We start from the raw sequence: 16524 nt of genomic DNA, 5'->3' as shown, positions 1-16524 counted from the left end.
GACTTGTCAGAAGCTCAGAATTAAGGCTGCAGGATCTGGCAGAAGAAAAATCTGCACATGATGCTCTCAGGGAAACAGCCATCTTAAACAAAATCATAAGTAATAATCATAGCAAAAAAACCAACCAGTGGCTGGTCAAGTACCATTTCGTTTTTGGTTAGATGAGGCCTTCCACAAGTTTACTCTAAAAGGAAAAGTGCTCTTTAAAACCTCTTCCCCCCCTCCCCTTACCTCATGCACCTTACCCCGCCCTCTTTGTCCAATTTCTGCCTTGTTTTGTTCCGTCATTCATTTGTCCACATACTTATGTTGGATCATATTAAAGAAGTTCTGTATTAAAATCACAAATGAGTTTGACTCCCCAAAGTTTAAATTCTAGGGTATTACTAATTAAGAGGTCTCTTGTTTTTACGGTTTCTCTCCCTCTGTGTGAAACTTGCAAGCTGCTAATTGTGTTAGTACATCTTAAGACAGATAGTCTGTTCTCAAAGCACTACTTTGTAACAACTACTCACACAGAGACTCCCCGCCCTTTTGTTCTATTTATCTTGCTTTGTTAACTGTGATTAAAATAGAGATAGAGGATGTATGCTTGGTGTGGATAATGAATGATCAGGGAGGTGCCAGCCTAAAAATCCTGTGTCGATCAGCCTAAGAAGGTGTCAAGTGGAAACAACCAGAGGACGCCCGGAGGGCAGACTGGAATCCACCCAACAGGCTCAAGGATGGGAGAACCGAAAATCAAGATAACATCTGGCAGCACGGAGCCGTCAGGAATGTGCCATCTGCTGATTGATTCAGCAACAGCATGATGAATCAATTCCCATAGACTGGCATGGGAATAAATTCCTATAGAAATGAACCTCTAGAAACTGAGAACTTTGGGGTCTGATTCTGCAAACCAACTTCCAGGAGCATCAGACAAGGCCCCGCTCCCTCCTCGTGTCCAGGCCACCTGGCCAGTGGCTTGGCACGAGCAACTCTAAGGCTGGTAACTATGATAACAACCTTGCAGAACCTGTGTGAGTGAGAATAAATATGAAATTGAATGGAATGTTATAGCTATAACTAACTGCTTACTATAATTCTTTTTGTATTCACAATAAATGTGGCATTTTGCCTTTTTCCCCTTTAAGAAGATCCTGCTGGTTTTTATTTTATTGGTATAACACTTATTTACACCTTCTCCACTTTACAGATTGCAGATTTCTCTCCTCTTACTACATTCCACCCTGCATATGTGGACTATTTCCCCTTCTCCGTATAACTATCCAGCCAGCCCTATATGCAGCATTCTCCCTCTGTACACTTCTCCCAGAAAAGCACTGCAACGTGGCATATCAAGGCTACCAAACTATAAACTATAATGCATTGTGTTCAATTGGAATTAAAGGGGTACAGTACCTTTAAAATTGATCTCATATTGTTGGGAACCAGCCTGAAATTGTAGGGTGTCATTTGGATTCGCCAGAAATAAATTCTCCAAATCATCAGAAGTTAGCGCAGAGGCTCCCTGCAGTCCATCCTATAGAATGGAAACGTAGGGAAAAAGTAATGGTTAAACCCATCTGGAAGGACAAAAGATTGTACAACTGCCTTTTTCATTCACTGATAAACATGAGCCATGAATTCTGACCTCTGCTAGTAAAAAAACTGCTTTGCTTATATGTCATTAGTGGGCCTGGGCCTACACAGGTAAATAAAGTGACAGCTCCCTAGCCACATCTATATCAGGTATAATAGGATTGAGAGTGGAAAAATATAGTGGGAGGAGTGGAGGTCAACTTTGGACAACTAACTGAGGAAGCAACTTTGAAGGAGGCACACGGGGTCAGGAAGTTTGCTCCGGGCATAGAGGAAGTTACAGAGTTGTTTGTGGGAGAATGAGACTGAGGAAAAATAAATAAGTGATAGTAATACTTAGCACTTACAGTGCTTACCATCCATAGATCTCAAAAGTGCTGCATAAGGAAAGGATGTCATCACCCTCCCGTGGCCCTCCAAAAATCTATACAACGAAGAAACCCACCCGGAATAGTTCTGGACATGAGAAATGCCGCATTCATCTTCATGGGGCATTATCTTTGAAATGTAATGATGCCAAGCTCGATGTAAAACTGAACCATTTCACTGCTGATCACTAGCATCCCTTCCATGCCATCAGAGGTTCCAAAAGCCCCACCTGTTCTCTAACCTGCAGCTCCCATTGACTTCAATCGGAAACATGCTCTGGAAATGATACTGGGCCCTTACAAGTTACCCGGTGGAATTCAAGCTGCTACTGGTTGGGAACAAGCTATGAGAACATTTCTATTCCTGTGCCAGGCTACAGCTGCTCGTGCAGAGATCTCTTTATTATGGATGGAGTTGGCTGGGACACCATAGTTTAGGTTGCCTGAACAAGCCTCCATTATAGACCCTTTTATTTCAGTTGCTTATAACTTTACTAAACTTTAACTGTTCGAGCTGAACTTTCCCATGCTAGGAGTCTAACGGAGGCTGAACTATTCAAGTTTTAGCGAAAACAGCTCAGCCATTCTGGAAAATTAGATTGGGGGGGTTGGGGGGGGGGGGAGACACTTTGCCATTATTAAAAAATTCTTAAAATCATTTTGTTGAGAAGCTCTACAGCCCTCATTCTTTGGGAGCAGAGACTTGAAATTTGGCAGGGTGGGGGACTGCCCTGGGTCAGAGACTTGTCTTTTGTTGTCCTTGTGACAATCCACCTGAATTTGGCCAAGTTTATCAGCTTCCGAATACTGCCATTTTTACAAGCTCACGTGAGCCACAGAAGTTTGTAACAAGTTTGGCATCTAATTTCTTCAGACATTCTGTCTGAACAGAGCATGCTCCAATTGAGGACTACAGGGGCTCAGAGGGCTTTTCCTGCAAACCTTCCTCCTAGATGTCAGGGTCAACTTTGGTGCCAGGCACTTGAACAGAGACCGGAGAGACTTTCTCCTGTGCACTCAAGGTTCCACTGCTGGTACCCAGGTAGCATGGAGGAAGAGGAAGCAGCCTGAATCACATGCAAAAGGGAAGCAGGGACAGGCTATGGTGAAGAGGAGCAGAGGGGGTGGGGACAGGTGTGGGAAATATACTAGGGGACGGGCTGAGAGTGACAAGGCAAGAGAGTCTAAAACCACTAGGATACACTTCTGTCCAGAACCTGGAACAGAACTCAGGACTCCTGACTCACAATGTTCCTCTGCTGTCTAGAAAATGCACGTGTAATCTGTTGGCAAAGTAGATCTTTCATTGCCTTCTATAGGATGGTCCATTTATAAGGATAACAGCCTACTACTGCTGCCAATTGCTCCATTAGCTCAAGCAGTAGAGGTGTGTGCTGTTCCAACCCTGTTGATGACCCACAGGCTAATCTGTAATATGGGTGTGTGTGTCAGCATCCCCTTGTGGCAGGACTGGGAACTATACCCACTTGACTCCCTCCCCGTTATGCTGCCAAACCCAACTCTGCATTTGTCAAGTCCTTATTAAGACCCAATCCCTCCTGGCCAGGTCCTCAATAGTCTTTGCCCCCATTAGGATAATGGGACTGCAGAAGTTCCATGGCTCCAATGGGGCTAATCAGCCCTAGGTCTCCTGGGATTGGGAACTTCTTCTCTAAAAATCCCTGGCTGAAGTAGGTAGCGGAACCTAGACCCGCCTAATCCACTGGGTTCCAGCTCAGGGCCCTTGTTTGGAACAGCGAGAATCAATCCTTCTCAGCCCCATGCTGTTCTCTCAGCCGCTTCCTACCTTTGTAATCTTGCCAGCCTCCTGCCCTGTTTATCCCTCTTTGGAGCACTGGTTTGTCTGGCAGCTTCTCACCAGTCTGCTGGAGGGATCATCTCTCTTGCAGCTGCCCTACCCACTTACCTTGCAGCCCTTTTATCCAGCTGCTGTGGGACTGCCATTAAGCTCTGGCTAAGCAGGCAGGCAGTTGCTTTTTTAATCCTTTAGCTAATGAACCAGCATGAGGTGTATAGACCCTGTGACAGGCTCAATATGGTTTCATTTGGTGAATGTCTTCTTTTGTCAATTTGCTTTTATTTATTTATTTTATATATATATATATATATATATATATATATATATATATATATATATATATATATATATATACATACATATACATACATACACACACACACACACACACACTTTTTTTAAAAGAAAATTACATACAGAAAATTACTTAAAGAGAATGTTAAAGTTACAAAGTCATGTGAAAATAAATTAGGAAATGCCAGTATAAAGATCAGTGGACACTTGACAATTTTAGTTTTAAACTCTCTGTCCCTCAGCTGCCCACCTGTAAAATGGGGATAACATCCCTTCATCTCACAGGGGTCTTGTGAAGCAAGAATTAATTCATTAATGCTGTGAAGCATTCACAAACTATAGTCATGATTGCCACAGAAAATTTAGAATTCTTTATTAAGTGCTGGGTTTGGACCACGTAAAGTAAATAAAGCCCGGTCCCACGGACTGAATGAAGAGAATATAAATAAATAAATACTGAACAACTACCCCTTCATTGACCACCATCCATCCTGAGCGCTCTCTGAGGCTGAAGTCCTATGGGAAAAAATAGTACATGATCATATTGTTAAAGACTGTATCAGTGCGCACATACAAGAGAGCCAAATTACGATTGCACAGGCAACTTTCATTCTGGCCTCTCTCAGTTTTGGAGTGCTTGACTTTGCAACCTTAATAATGTTCTCTTTACATAGTTTTCTTCAGTATAATAAAAAAAGGGGGGGAAAAGCCTGCTACTGGAAGGGCATTCTTCATGAATGTCGCATATATCCTGTTTATGATTCCCCATCACTAAGCCTGCTAATACTTAGATCTCTGCCTCTTGGATATGATGAAAGTCTCAGCTTCTCTCATGATATTTTGGGAAGGGGTAGAGAAATTGGTACAAGATTTTAATCAGATGCCTTTTTGAGGGGGCTTATAAAAGCTTATAGTGCTTGCTTTGCCAGAAATAAATACCCACACAGTGTCAATCATCTGGTTTTATTAATTGCTAACTACGCCATGGGAAGGGGCCCATTGTTTTATAAAATCAAAAAAAAACCAAACAATATCTACAGGTTACTAAATAGCAGAGGAGACTATTTGTGACATGCTTCCAGAGGTGGCTAAGAGGGACATTACAAGGTGCTCACCTGTTTCCCATATTCAATCCACTGGCCGAGATCATTTTTCCAATACCAAATCCATTTTGTCGTCATTATGAATTTGGGGGGTTTTGTAACCGATGATGGTGTGGAGAGGCGTCGAAGCAGAGCAGAAGAAGAGGTAATTGACTTGAAATTGATGTTTTGATCTGCTAAGCTAGAGAGAAATTCAGAGTTACACTAGTGCTAACTGTGCATAATTATCCTCTCTGATCACCAGCTGAAAGGGCTTCCACATTTCTACATTATAGGTAGAACTGGTAGCACTGCCTCTAGTTAAGGTTGCTTAAGAAAAGCAGATTAGAAAATTGCCCCACGCAGGCATGCTCTGATTCAGGAGCTTCAGATCCTTGTGACTAGACACCCTCCTGCAAAAAAAGAGCTAACACTGTCTATATCTAACACAGAGCATGCAAACTACATGATGATAGAGGCATCATTGCTGACTTTCTAGAAAGTCTGGGGCTACACCTAATTTATTGATGCATGTTTTTTGTAATGAATGCTGATGATGCTAGTATTTGCTTGTGTTTATACTCTTCTGGCAAGGAGGATACAAGTTGTGTAGTGTTGGAGTTCACCAGCAATAAAAACCTGCAGTTGATCAGCATTCTTCTCATGCGGCAGTTATGGAGGGAATGGCCACATTTGAGGACTCTGTAGGCGTCATCTGTCCCTCAAGCTGCACTTGGACATGCTCGATTTTAATCCTTGAGAAGCTTTGGAATTTGACTTAAAATAAGTCTGGCTGGCTCAGGCAAAGTGCCTCGAAGTGAGCCTTGCCTGACAAAGATGGGTAAAAGCCTGCTGTTCTGGGCTGCCTGAGAACAGGCTTTGTAAAAATCTTTTGTTCCTGGATAGGCAAGGGCCAGAACTCTCAAGCAATCACATCTGGCCACCCTTGAGCTTCAGAAATCACCAGTGCTCTATGATCAGAGTGACATGTCAGTGGAATGTGGGGCTTTCAGAGAAGGAACGAATAGGAAAGTGGGTGAATCTAGAGAACACTCCTACTGCATTCTATATCTATGAATAAGATCTACCAGGTGGGCCCATCCTTCACAACGGAGAACTTCATAAAAGATTCGTCATGCCAAGTTCCAAATAATGGCTGTATAGAGGACTGACAGCCATAAAAACAGTCTGGGACAGGGGTTCCCAAACTTGGTTTGTGGCTTGTTCAGGGTAAGTCCCTGGCAGGCCGCAAGACACTGTTTACCTGAGTGTCCGCAGGTAATGGCCGCGGTTCGCTGTTCCCAGCCAATGGGAGCTGCGGGAAGTGGTGGCCCAGCCTGCGCCGCTTCCCACAGCTCCCACTGACCAGGAACGGTGAACTGCGGCCACTGGTAGCTACCTGCAGACACTCAGGTAGACAAAGTGTCTTGCGGCCCACCAAGGGCTTAACCTGAACAAGCCACAAACCAAGTTTGGGAACCCCCGGTCTAGGAGAAGCTTTCATTCAGTTATTGGTAATAACTTCAATATGAACTCTGTTATTATACACCCAGTCTGTGCATCAAATACTACACGTTTCATTTGCCTATATAATCTCAACAGAGCAGAACTCCTCTACAGGCTATTTCACTTACCACAAGAAGAGGTAAACATTTTCATAAAGCTATCTACTGTCTAACTTCTCTCTCTTCTCCTGTGCACCCTCAGACTGTCTCTCTGTATAGTCTCAGAGATCCTGTTCAGCAACCATTTATGTTACTGAGAAGTCTCTAGCAGAAGCTTATGAGGCCAACAGACAGCTTTCAGGTGAAGTCTTGTCGATGGGCATCAAGCATTCATGCTCTAAATTCTCTTGAGGAAAGGAGTTAACCAGAAACAAGAGCTGGACTATCCTTGTGCTGCCCCAAAGCTATGTAGCTCCTTTACAGAGCTTAGCAAAGAGGCTTTAAGCATTATTATACCTGTCGTTTTGGGGGTCACAATAGGCCTTTTCGACTACCTCCATTCTGGGAACATCAAGCCAATTGACTCCATCAAACCTCTGCCATCGATAAGGCAGATGATAATGAATCATCCTGCAGTCATCTGCAAAGAGAACAAACATGCTAAGGAGCTCATATAACCTTAGAGCAGACTGATGGCAGGACACTGAAATGAACCAAGGGAGGAGGAATAAGCAGCAAACCCTGCAATGCATTATCATCAGGATCTCTTTGGCCTTCTCCCCTTCCATTTGATTCTGCTCTCATGTACACTGGGGTAAATCAAAAGTTAGTCCACTGAAGTCAGAGCTAGATTGGAGTAAAATTGAAGGAAGAGTTGAAACATGCCCTTTCTAACTAGCGAAGCAGCGTAAGCTCTTTACATTATTGATTTTAAGTCGGAGTCCACACACCTTTCTTTGCTTAGATATCGCCCTGACAACTGACACTGGCATGTGTGAGAGCAGTGTTGTTTACCACTGTGACACGTAGGTATGACCCAGCATTTATCAGCTCAGCCCCAAACACGCAAGGGGAGTAAGCGCAATTTCTCTCAAGGTTAAGCAAGCAGGTTACACCAGGGAAACCCTGGTGCTATTTTGGTTTTGTTTCTCCCTCAGTTTCTTAAAAAGAGTTTCAGGACCAGAAAGGTGAACACACTGAAGGCTTGACTGTGCCTTTTAGGCACAGCCCAAAGCACAGGGGAATATGAACTGCAACACTCGAGAGGAAAGCGCCAGCAAGAGCGCAGACTACTCATTCATAGGCAGCCAGCTTGCTCGGCAGGCAAAAGTGTTGGGGCTGGATGGAGCCATAGGCCTTGCCTCTTCCCTGCTCTCTTTGGGCCACCATGTGCCCTCAGTGGAGTAAGGAAGAAGTAATCCCCGAGTGCAGGACAGGCAATACTGCCACGTCCATTATGCAGCCAGAGCAGGACTGAGGAAAGGTTTATTATTATTTGTATCATTGTAGCGCCTAGGAGCCCCAGTCATGGATTAGGCCCCTTCTGTGGTAGGTGCTGTACAAACACAAAAGAAAAAGATGTTCCCTGCCCCAAAAAGAGCCATTATGCCCATAATCGGAGCCCTAGCAAGGGGCAACTCCCCATTCAGCTCTGTCTCCTCTGCATTTACATCAAACTACTACATATATCTCACTCCTCAGTCTCACAGAGAGAGTGAAAGTCAAGTTCCTTCCTTTAGCCAGCACTTGCATTGGCCTGGAGACACTCCAGAGGGAGTCATGGCTAGTCATTCTTGGCCAGAGCTAATTTCTTGCTGTATGTAGGAAAGCTTAGAAGGGGGTGAATTCTTTAAAGGCACAATATTTTAAAAACAAATGCTAGAATCCTATTACCAAGACAGGACGAGGATTGTCTGACTCTTACACTGCATACCAGACAAAGAGCTTTAGTAGAACAATCTTTTCTGGAGTACGAGTCTGGCACAAACAAACAAAAAAAACATACCTCCCAGGCAACTCACTTCAGTATTTTCAACTTTAATCAGCAACATCAGTAATTGAAGCAGCTTGACATAACTCAGCTGGTTCACATAAAAAGAACTAGATGTGCTACTGCAGGCCATATGGTAAAGGGCTTAATGGGAAATGAACATGGCTATAATCAGACCCAGGTACTGGTCTGCAAGGACTTCTGCTTCAAGTCTGACAACAGCAGCTTTCTCTGATTTTTATCTTTTAAAAAATTAACCCACCAAAACTATTAGGTTTAACAGCCCTGGAGACTGACTTACTCTAGCCACAGAAACATGCAAGCAATGACAGTGCAAGCTTCCCCCACCTAGCCCCACCAGCATGACTCACCCCTGATTGGGAGGGCCCACCTCTAAAAGAGAGAGGGCACATCAGTATTTGTCTAGTCAGCCTTTGACTTTTCCTATGAATCTCTTCACAACTGCGACAGCTTTTAGTCCCTGTTTTAGACCAACTCACCTTGAAGGCATCAGATATGGGATGGAGAATCATTACTACCAACATTGAGCCAGTGATTCAGATATGAAAGTTTCCATATTCCATTACTAGTCAGAGATATGAAGTCTGCACAGGGCAGTTCCTGTTGACATTCGATAGATAACATCATTAGTCAGACTAACCTTTATGTTTGCAGTACCTCCAGATATAGTACAGGCATATCTCATCACATTTTTTAATTTCACTGCTCCCAGAAGCGTTAGAAGGAGGAACAGCTTTGACACCTGTGGGAAAGAACAGTCTAGATCACATCAAACATATCTCCTCATGCCAAACAACAAAACACCCTGCAACAGAAAAAAATAGATGAGCTTGATTCTCGGTTCTGTCCGAGAGGCAGCAAGGAGCTGGTTGCAGCTGCCGGATTCGGAGCCTGGTGCAAGTGAGGGCTGCCCACACAACACTAACTGACACCACTTACATTAACATCAGGGACCTGGAAGGGAGGTTTAGTAGTGGTTACTATCTATAGGAGAAAAAGAGAGAGTACGCATGCATGCGCCTGGAGCACAGTGTCTGGCGTAAGACCTGAGGCCTGAACCATAGTCAGCAAAGTCAGGCCACGCTGTGAACCAAAGTCAGGCTACACAAAGCAGATGCTTACTGTCTGTTACATGAACTTTGCAGTGGTATGACTAGTGTTTCTAAACCACATGCACTCCTAATAGTATTAAACACTGGGTATTCATGCAAACACATTCCAGAAGGTTAGCACAGGCCTGCCTCAACATAGAGTTACGGCATAAACACACTCCTTGAAGATGGTACAGGAACGCATCAAACCCTCCTAAAATAAGGATGACAAGATAATGGATGGAGATGTTTTGTTCGAACCTACAGGTACAAGGTGCAGGCTGGTAACTAACCACGTCAGAAGTTTAATATGTAACTTGTTTGTATCAATGTACAAAAGGGAAACCACATTGGGGTTGCCAGTGTTGGGGCCCGTGTGTGCATGTGCGTCTTTTCTCCTTATTCTGTCCCAGCCCTGTCTGTAGTCGGTTTAGCAGACCTCAGCAGTACCCCGCAGAAAGACCACAGACTCGGTTCAGTGGCGAAGGCGCTCGGCCACGTTTATTGTCGCTGAAGGACACTCCTAGTCCCCTATAGGAGCTGCAGGTACACTAACACACGTATGCCCCTGACAATGGTACCAGGTCAGTCAGCAGCAGGAGTCTCTGCTGTCCCCTAGGTTGGGCAAAGATGCCCCTCCTAGGATTTCTTTTATACATCGACACAAACAAGTTGCGGATGAATACCCAGCGCCTAGTACTTCTTAAGAGTGCCTGTGCTCTAGCAACACTAGCTATACCATTGCCAAGCACTGGTCAGCGACCTTGTAAGCATCTGCTTTGATACATGGCCTGACTTTGCTGCCTGTTCAGGCCGCACGTCTTGCACCAGGTCCCGTGCTCCAGGCTCTCTCTCTACTACATTATTCATATTCCAGAGTGGGCTTCAACACAACCTCTCAGCTAATAAAGACGTATAACTATATTTTATATTCTACTTGCTGGGGACAAGAGATGGGAAGAACCGAGATCCAAAACAGTAAACCACAATGTGGGATGATTTAACGGGCATACTAACAAGCTGCCAAACCACCAACAGATGGGCTATAATGGAAATTAAAAACGAAGAAGTCTTCAGCCTCAAGGGTGAGGGAAAAAAGGTGGGAAGGGAGAGAGCAGGACTCTGCAATAGCCTCTACTAGCTCCTAGTAGTTCACAGGCAAAAAAAGATCTGTGCCTTTATCTTTGCTCCAATCACTTCTCAGCTCTGGGGGTTGCTCTAGCACTCTTCCACCTTACGTGACCCACATCATAACCCAATGAAAAGCAGCCACTAGATTAGATCCTCCCTGGTTGACATCAGTGGAATCATACTGGTTTACACGAGCACATGACCTGGCCTTAATGTTCAAGGCAAATAAACTGTATTTTTCCCCACCACCATCCTACTACTTATATAATCTATTATTAGTAATTCTTACAAATGAACATGCTCATTCCAGCTAGTGAAATTGAAATTCGACTACTAGTCCTCAGTAGCAGCTTCCTGTACAACAATCACTGGCCAGGGATCTATTGTGTATGAAAAGATACAGATACATATTGCCTAGAAGTGCTCTCCAATGCACGGTCTGTGATAGGGTCTAGCACTGTTTGATCCATTCTTGTGAGCACAAAGGTAGAGGAGGAGTGAATGTCAATATCCAGGCCTACACTCAAGAATTAAGGAAATGGGAAAGCAGAAAAGATGGTTCAACATACAAATTAACTGGCACATCTATAGTTTTACCTTGTGAAGTACACTCATGTGATGTAGAGGCTGGTGTAGTGGAAGTGGGCCTAGGTCCAATTTCTTCTGGATTCCCAGCACTTGCTTTCTTTTTATCTCCAACTGGTGTAGCTCTGTTGTGTGGGGGAGGCACTGAAAGCAGAAAAGGATGGTGAAATCCCACAAAGATGTAGGTAAAAAGACTAGCCTCCAACATGTCCAAGGGAGGGGGAAGCATCATTCATGCTACAATTTACACCTGTTCGTTAACACTTACTTTTCCACTGGCCCACCTCCTTGCTGAACTCAGTATGCTTGTGATCACAGATGACCTGGATGTTCTTCGCTGTGATAATATTTAATCCTTCTGCTATCAGCAACCTCAGCACATTGCCTACCAGAATCCTGTGGGATCTGTTGCACTTAGAAAACCTACACTCTCCTCGGAGGAAATGTCGGCAAACATGAAGTTTGTTGCAATTGTCTTGCTGGCTGCAAGTCCCATGTGGTCCTCTACCTTTGTTATAGAATTGGCAGACCTGGGGAGGGAGGGAGAAATGACTAAAAGAGAGAAACACTCCTCCTCTCCCTACCCCCTTCCAGTCATTACGCTTTTCTTAACCCAACCTGCATATGGATTCTGTAATGGAAAAGTTGGGAATAAAACAAAACCCATAATCACTGAGCATATTTCTGGAGTGGAAGGTCACCGGGAACAGACATTTTAAAGCATTTTCATGGATTTCAAAGTCGTGTGAGGTTTCCAGAGGGCATGCCAACCTTTCTAACAAATGGCACTTTTGGCCACACCAAGTTGTTTTTATATGGTATTTATTATTTGTGTTGCAGGAGGGCCCAGAAGCACCAGTCATGGACCAGGAGCGCATTGTGTTAGATGCTGTACAAACACAGAACAAAAGATGGCCCCTGCCTCACTCAGCTTACAATATGTTGCAAAAGTGTATCATTTCTTGAGGCAGGGTCTGTCTTTTTCTCTGTTTGTGCAGCGCCTAGCAGAATGGGGTCCTGTGATCCATGACTAAGGCTCCTAGCTGTTACAGTAATTAAAAACATGAAATTCTAAACTGCAAAAGCCAGGCCTCCTTTTTGCTTGGATGACTGCATTTTTAACAGGTTTGTTCTACACTTTTTCTAGGTCTTTCTTATGTTGGACTGAGAAGTAAGTGAGCCACACCTTACAATTCATACACAAATGATGTTGTCTCCCAACTTAACACAGACTACTATGCGGTCTCTTACCAAGATCTCGTATCAAGATCCTTGGATGGGAAAAGTGCTAGAAAATGCCAAGTATGACTAGAGTATGTTACTGTAAAAAGAGTTAAATAGTACATCAACTTAGAAAGAAAACTAATTGCCAAAATAAACTATGAGTACATTTTGAGATGCATTATCCTTGTTTTCTGTCTGCTCACTGAACAGAGGGAGCATTCAATGACTTGGGCCCAGGATACCCACAACCGCAGCTGAAAGCTCTGCTCTTCTGGCAGAAGGGAACTTTCCACTCTAAAGGTGAGTCTAGTGGTGGGATCACTTGATGATTACCTGTTCTGTTCATTCCCTCTGAAGCACCTGGCATTGACCGCTATCAGAAGACAGGATTCTGGGCTAGATGGACCATTGGTTTGACCCACTATGGCCATCCTTATGTTCTAGCCTGTGCAGGAGACAGCGCTTTCTTGGAGACCACTCCACGACTAAACAATAAAATCCCACAGGATCTTGGAACCATCTTCTGCTCCAAGGGCAAGACATTTCTACGACACTGCCTTTGCGTAGAGACTGCCTAAAAAAATCCCCACACAATTTATCCTAAAAGTGGAAGAGGGGGAAAAAAAACAAAAACAAAAAAAACCACAACACATGACAGAGGCTACTCTTCTTATTTAATGGCAGAAAGGCCTAATGCAGTGGTGTGCAAACTTTTCCAGTCACCATTCATGGAATTTGTCGCACCCTTCCCCCTCCATTGCTTGTAATCTGAAGTAATCCCTTATTTCTGCACTGCTGCTAGTGGCGGAGCTGCCTTGAGAGTGGCAGGAGGGAGAGTAGCAGCTGCTGGCCAGGGCATACGTGTTCTTTGCGGCGCAGGACGACTATTTTTTTAATCCTGCTCCCATCCCACCCTGCAATACCTACTCTATTTGTATCCCGCTCCTGTTCTTACAGCAGCAGGCCCTGCAGGATCCCAGTTTCTTCACACTCCCCAGAGATTCTCTTGTCTCCCCCACCCCAAGGGGGGGTGCACCCTCCAATTTGCATACCACTGGCCTAATGGCTAGAGCACTGGATTGGGACTCAGGAGACATTCCAGCTCTGCCACTGGCCTGCTGGGTGATACTGGGCAAGTCACTTCGCCACTCGGTACCTCAGTTTTTCCATCTGTAAAGTGCGACTAATGATACTTGTACTCCTTTGTAAAGTGCTCTGAGCTCTAGATGAAGAGCTCTATAATAAATTATCTAACTCTTATAATTATTAATACACTTTCAGAAGATGCTCACTGATGTGGGCGGTATACAAACCAGAAAAGCTGGAATGATTCACGGATTTTTGGAAGCCTGACCCAGGCCTGCTCGGTATGGAGAAAGCTGTTAGGCTTGGAGTGGTACACGTCTGATTTGACTGCCTACGTACAGCGCTAGAAGACCCTCAGTATTTTCTGTGTAGAATGCTCACTGCTACTTGTTTTTCCCCTCTCCAGATAGGGGAATCTCTCTTCCCCACCTTCCCCTGCTAGGCACAAGACATTTTAGTGTTTCTGGTCACTTTCAGACTCACTTTCCCCCTCTTTGCAGTTCCCCCTTCTCACTCCATCACCTTATTTACTCACAAAACTGCTTCTCTTACATGTCAACCAACCTTTCACAGTGCTTTAAAATGACTCCGGCACCAGAACAACAGACATTCATGCCTCGACAGACATTTATTGAAGCCTCCCATTTTGAAAGAAGTATCCCTAGCAGAAGTTTCAGGGGAAAAAATCCTAACGGTTTTCAGCTGACAACTAGATTTTGGAATGGATCAACCAGTCAATCACTGCATAGGGATTCTGGGGACTAGTGTCCTCCAGCAGAAACTGAGAGACCGGTAGAAGAGTCATGAATTCCAATGCCAACTAGGAATGTTGGATTTGATTTTTGCTTTGGCAGATGTGTGTACGCCTCTATAGGCCAGGACTGGAATTGTTGGAGAGGCTGCAAGTCATGACTATATACTGGAGAAGCTGTGGCTGTATGCAGAGGGGAAACCAGACATCATGCTAGCCTACAGTCTATCCTTCACAAGTTGCGATTACACAAAATTTGTACAAAATAAATTAATGGCACCAGTTACCACACAAGAGGAAAACTGCAGGCAAATCTGACTTAGTTGCCACAGCAAATGCAAACACAGCATCAAGGAGATAAAGTAACCAGGAAATACAATGGCACATCTCTCACCCAGATAAGAAACAAAGCACACAAGTCTCTGGGGACAAATTAAGGTAAAAAAAAAAGGATAAAGAGCGTTAAATCCATGAGACTCACAATTATTCTAGGATTTCAAGCTCATTAATAGTAAATAGACTAGGTGCTGGTATCTTAGCTCATTCATAAATGTGTTTGTTGAAAGGGGGGTGTGTGGTTTGTCTTTATGTTTCTGTCCCGGTCTTGGTTGCTGCTTGTTTAAAAGATTCCAAGGCCAGTAGGGACCATTAGATAATCTAGTCTGACTTGCTGCATAGCACAAAACAAATTTTGGCTCAGAAACCCCAATGACTAATTAGACCAATGCATTTCAGTCCTCAGGAAACTGAACTCCTGTGGGCCCCATACTCAAGGCCTTTGCAGTGGCAGGGAATTGACTGAAGACACTGCATCAGGCTTGTTCCAGCTTTTGTTTCTATGGTCACAGTAAGAATTAAAATGTGGTGGGGAGGATATGTAAAAGCAGATATTACTCCTGGGGGCATTATGTACCAAAACATTAAAAATTCTGCACACAATATTTTAAAATTCTGCAAATTTGTCAAAACATTATATAATCAAGCCAGTTTCAATTATTTGGGTAATTTATTTCAAAATACCCGTCAGCAAGTATGTCTGTAAGAATACAGACAATGCAAAAATTCCCCCAGAAGTAGAGAATTAAAGAAACTATAACAACCCAGTTCCTGTTTCTCTGTCCCCTTCCCCCTGCCCAGAGCCAGCGAGGGGGCCAGATATCTGCACCCCCTCTTCCCCAGAGTCAAGCCGTGGCTCCCCCAGCACAGACACCCACTCCCTCCTCTGAATCCCTGGGCTCTGGGGGAGGGAGTAAACAGCCTGATGCTCGGTCCCAGGCTTGCACGGAGTTTTCTGTGTGCTGCCCACTGCTTCCCTCAGGGCATGCTGTGAACTACAGCTGCCAGGAACCCTTTAACTCCCTTTCCCTCCCCACAGCAGTGTCTAAGTGCAAGCTGGGCTCTTCCAAGTTGTGGCCCCTAGTGGCGGTGAGCAGCACTGCAGCCCATTTCTGTGGGGGAAAGGAAATTCTGCGCACACATTAACTTCCGCAAAATTCTGCATTGTGCAAGTGGTGCAGAATTCCCCCAAGAGTAAGATATTTGTATGCAAATATTGCTATTCTTTCCAAGGAGCTAAAAAAATTCAAATATGTTTCTAACTCAGGTGAGTGCATATTCACTGTCCATTGCATCTTCAGCACAACCCCTTTTTGTTTTGCAAGATGACTGAATTTATGGAGATGGCTACACAGGAAAAGTGTTCATGATCTGGTTTGTATGGGTTGAATGCTAACTAAAATTTGGACTAAAGAGGTGGAAATGCTTGGGCTTTTGTTGTTGTTGTTAGGGGTTGGACAGCCCTAAAATGGACCCTTTCTATTCTAGGAGGGGCACGATAATTTTAAAAATAGACACTTTTCTGTCATTTCCTTGCATAACTCCAATACTGAATAAGATGTAAGCAAACTCCCTGCCCCACCACCACCTTTCCCCTCTAATCCAAACCTACTGTAAGCTTTCAGAAAGCAATAATACTTAATATTTTTACAGAACCATCTTTGGATTTCAAAGTATTGTTGGCCTTTTTGTTCCAAACAGTTAGTCAATATTTGGA

General features: G+C 44.1%; 1 protein-coding gene across 1 annotated transcript in view; it reads right to left on the bottom strand.

Moving 5' to 3' along the window:
• Positions 1-16524, bottom strand: part of LOC141975745 (protein mono-ADP-ribosyltransferase PARP12-like) — a 44627-nt gene that overhangs the window by 11784 nt on the left and 16319 nt on the right. The window contains exons 3-8 of the mRNA XM_074936360.1: positions 11679-11940; positions 11423-11554; positions 9244-9345; positions 7109-7232; positions 5181-5349; positions 1405-1525 (exon numbers count right to left, since the gene is read on the bottom strand). Of these exons, the coding sequence (XP_074792461.1) occupies positions 1405-1525; positions 5181-5349; positions 7109-7232; positions 9244-9345; positions 11423-11554; positions 11679-11940 (910 nt within the window). The remainder of the gene's footprint in view (positions 1-1404; positions 1526-5180; positions 5350-7108; positions 7233-9243; positions 9346-11422; positions 11555-11678; positions 11941-16524) is intronic.

Source organism: Natator depressus, chromosome 1 (genome assembly GCF_965152275.1).
Source record: "Natator depressus isolate rNatDep1 chromosome 1, rNatDep2.hap1, whole genome shotgun sequence".
Taxonomy (NCBI): Eukaryota; Metazoa; Chordata; order Testudines; family Cheloniidae; genus Natator; species Natator depressus.
Note: the sequence above shows the minus strand (reverse complement) of the source record. Positions and strands in the feature narration are given on the sequence as shown.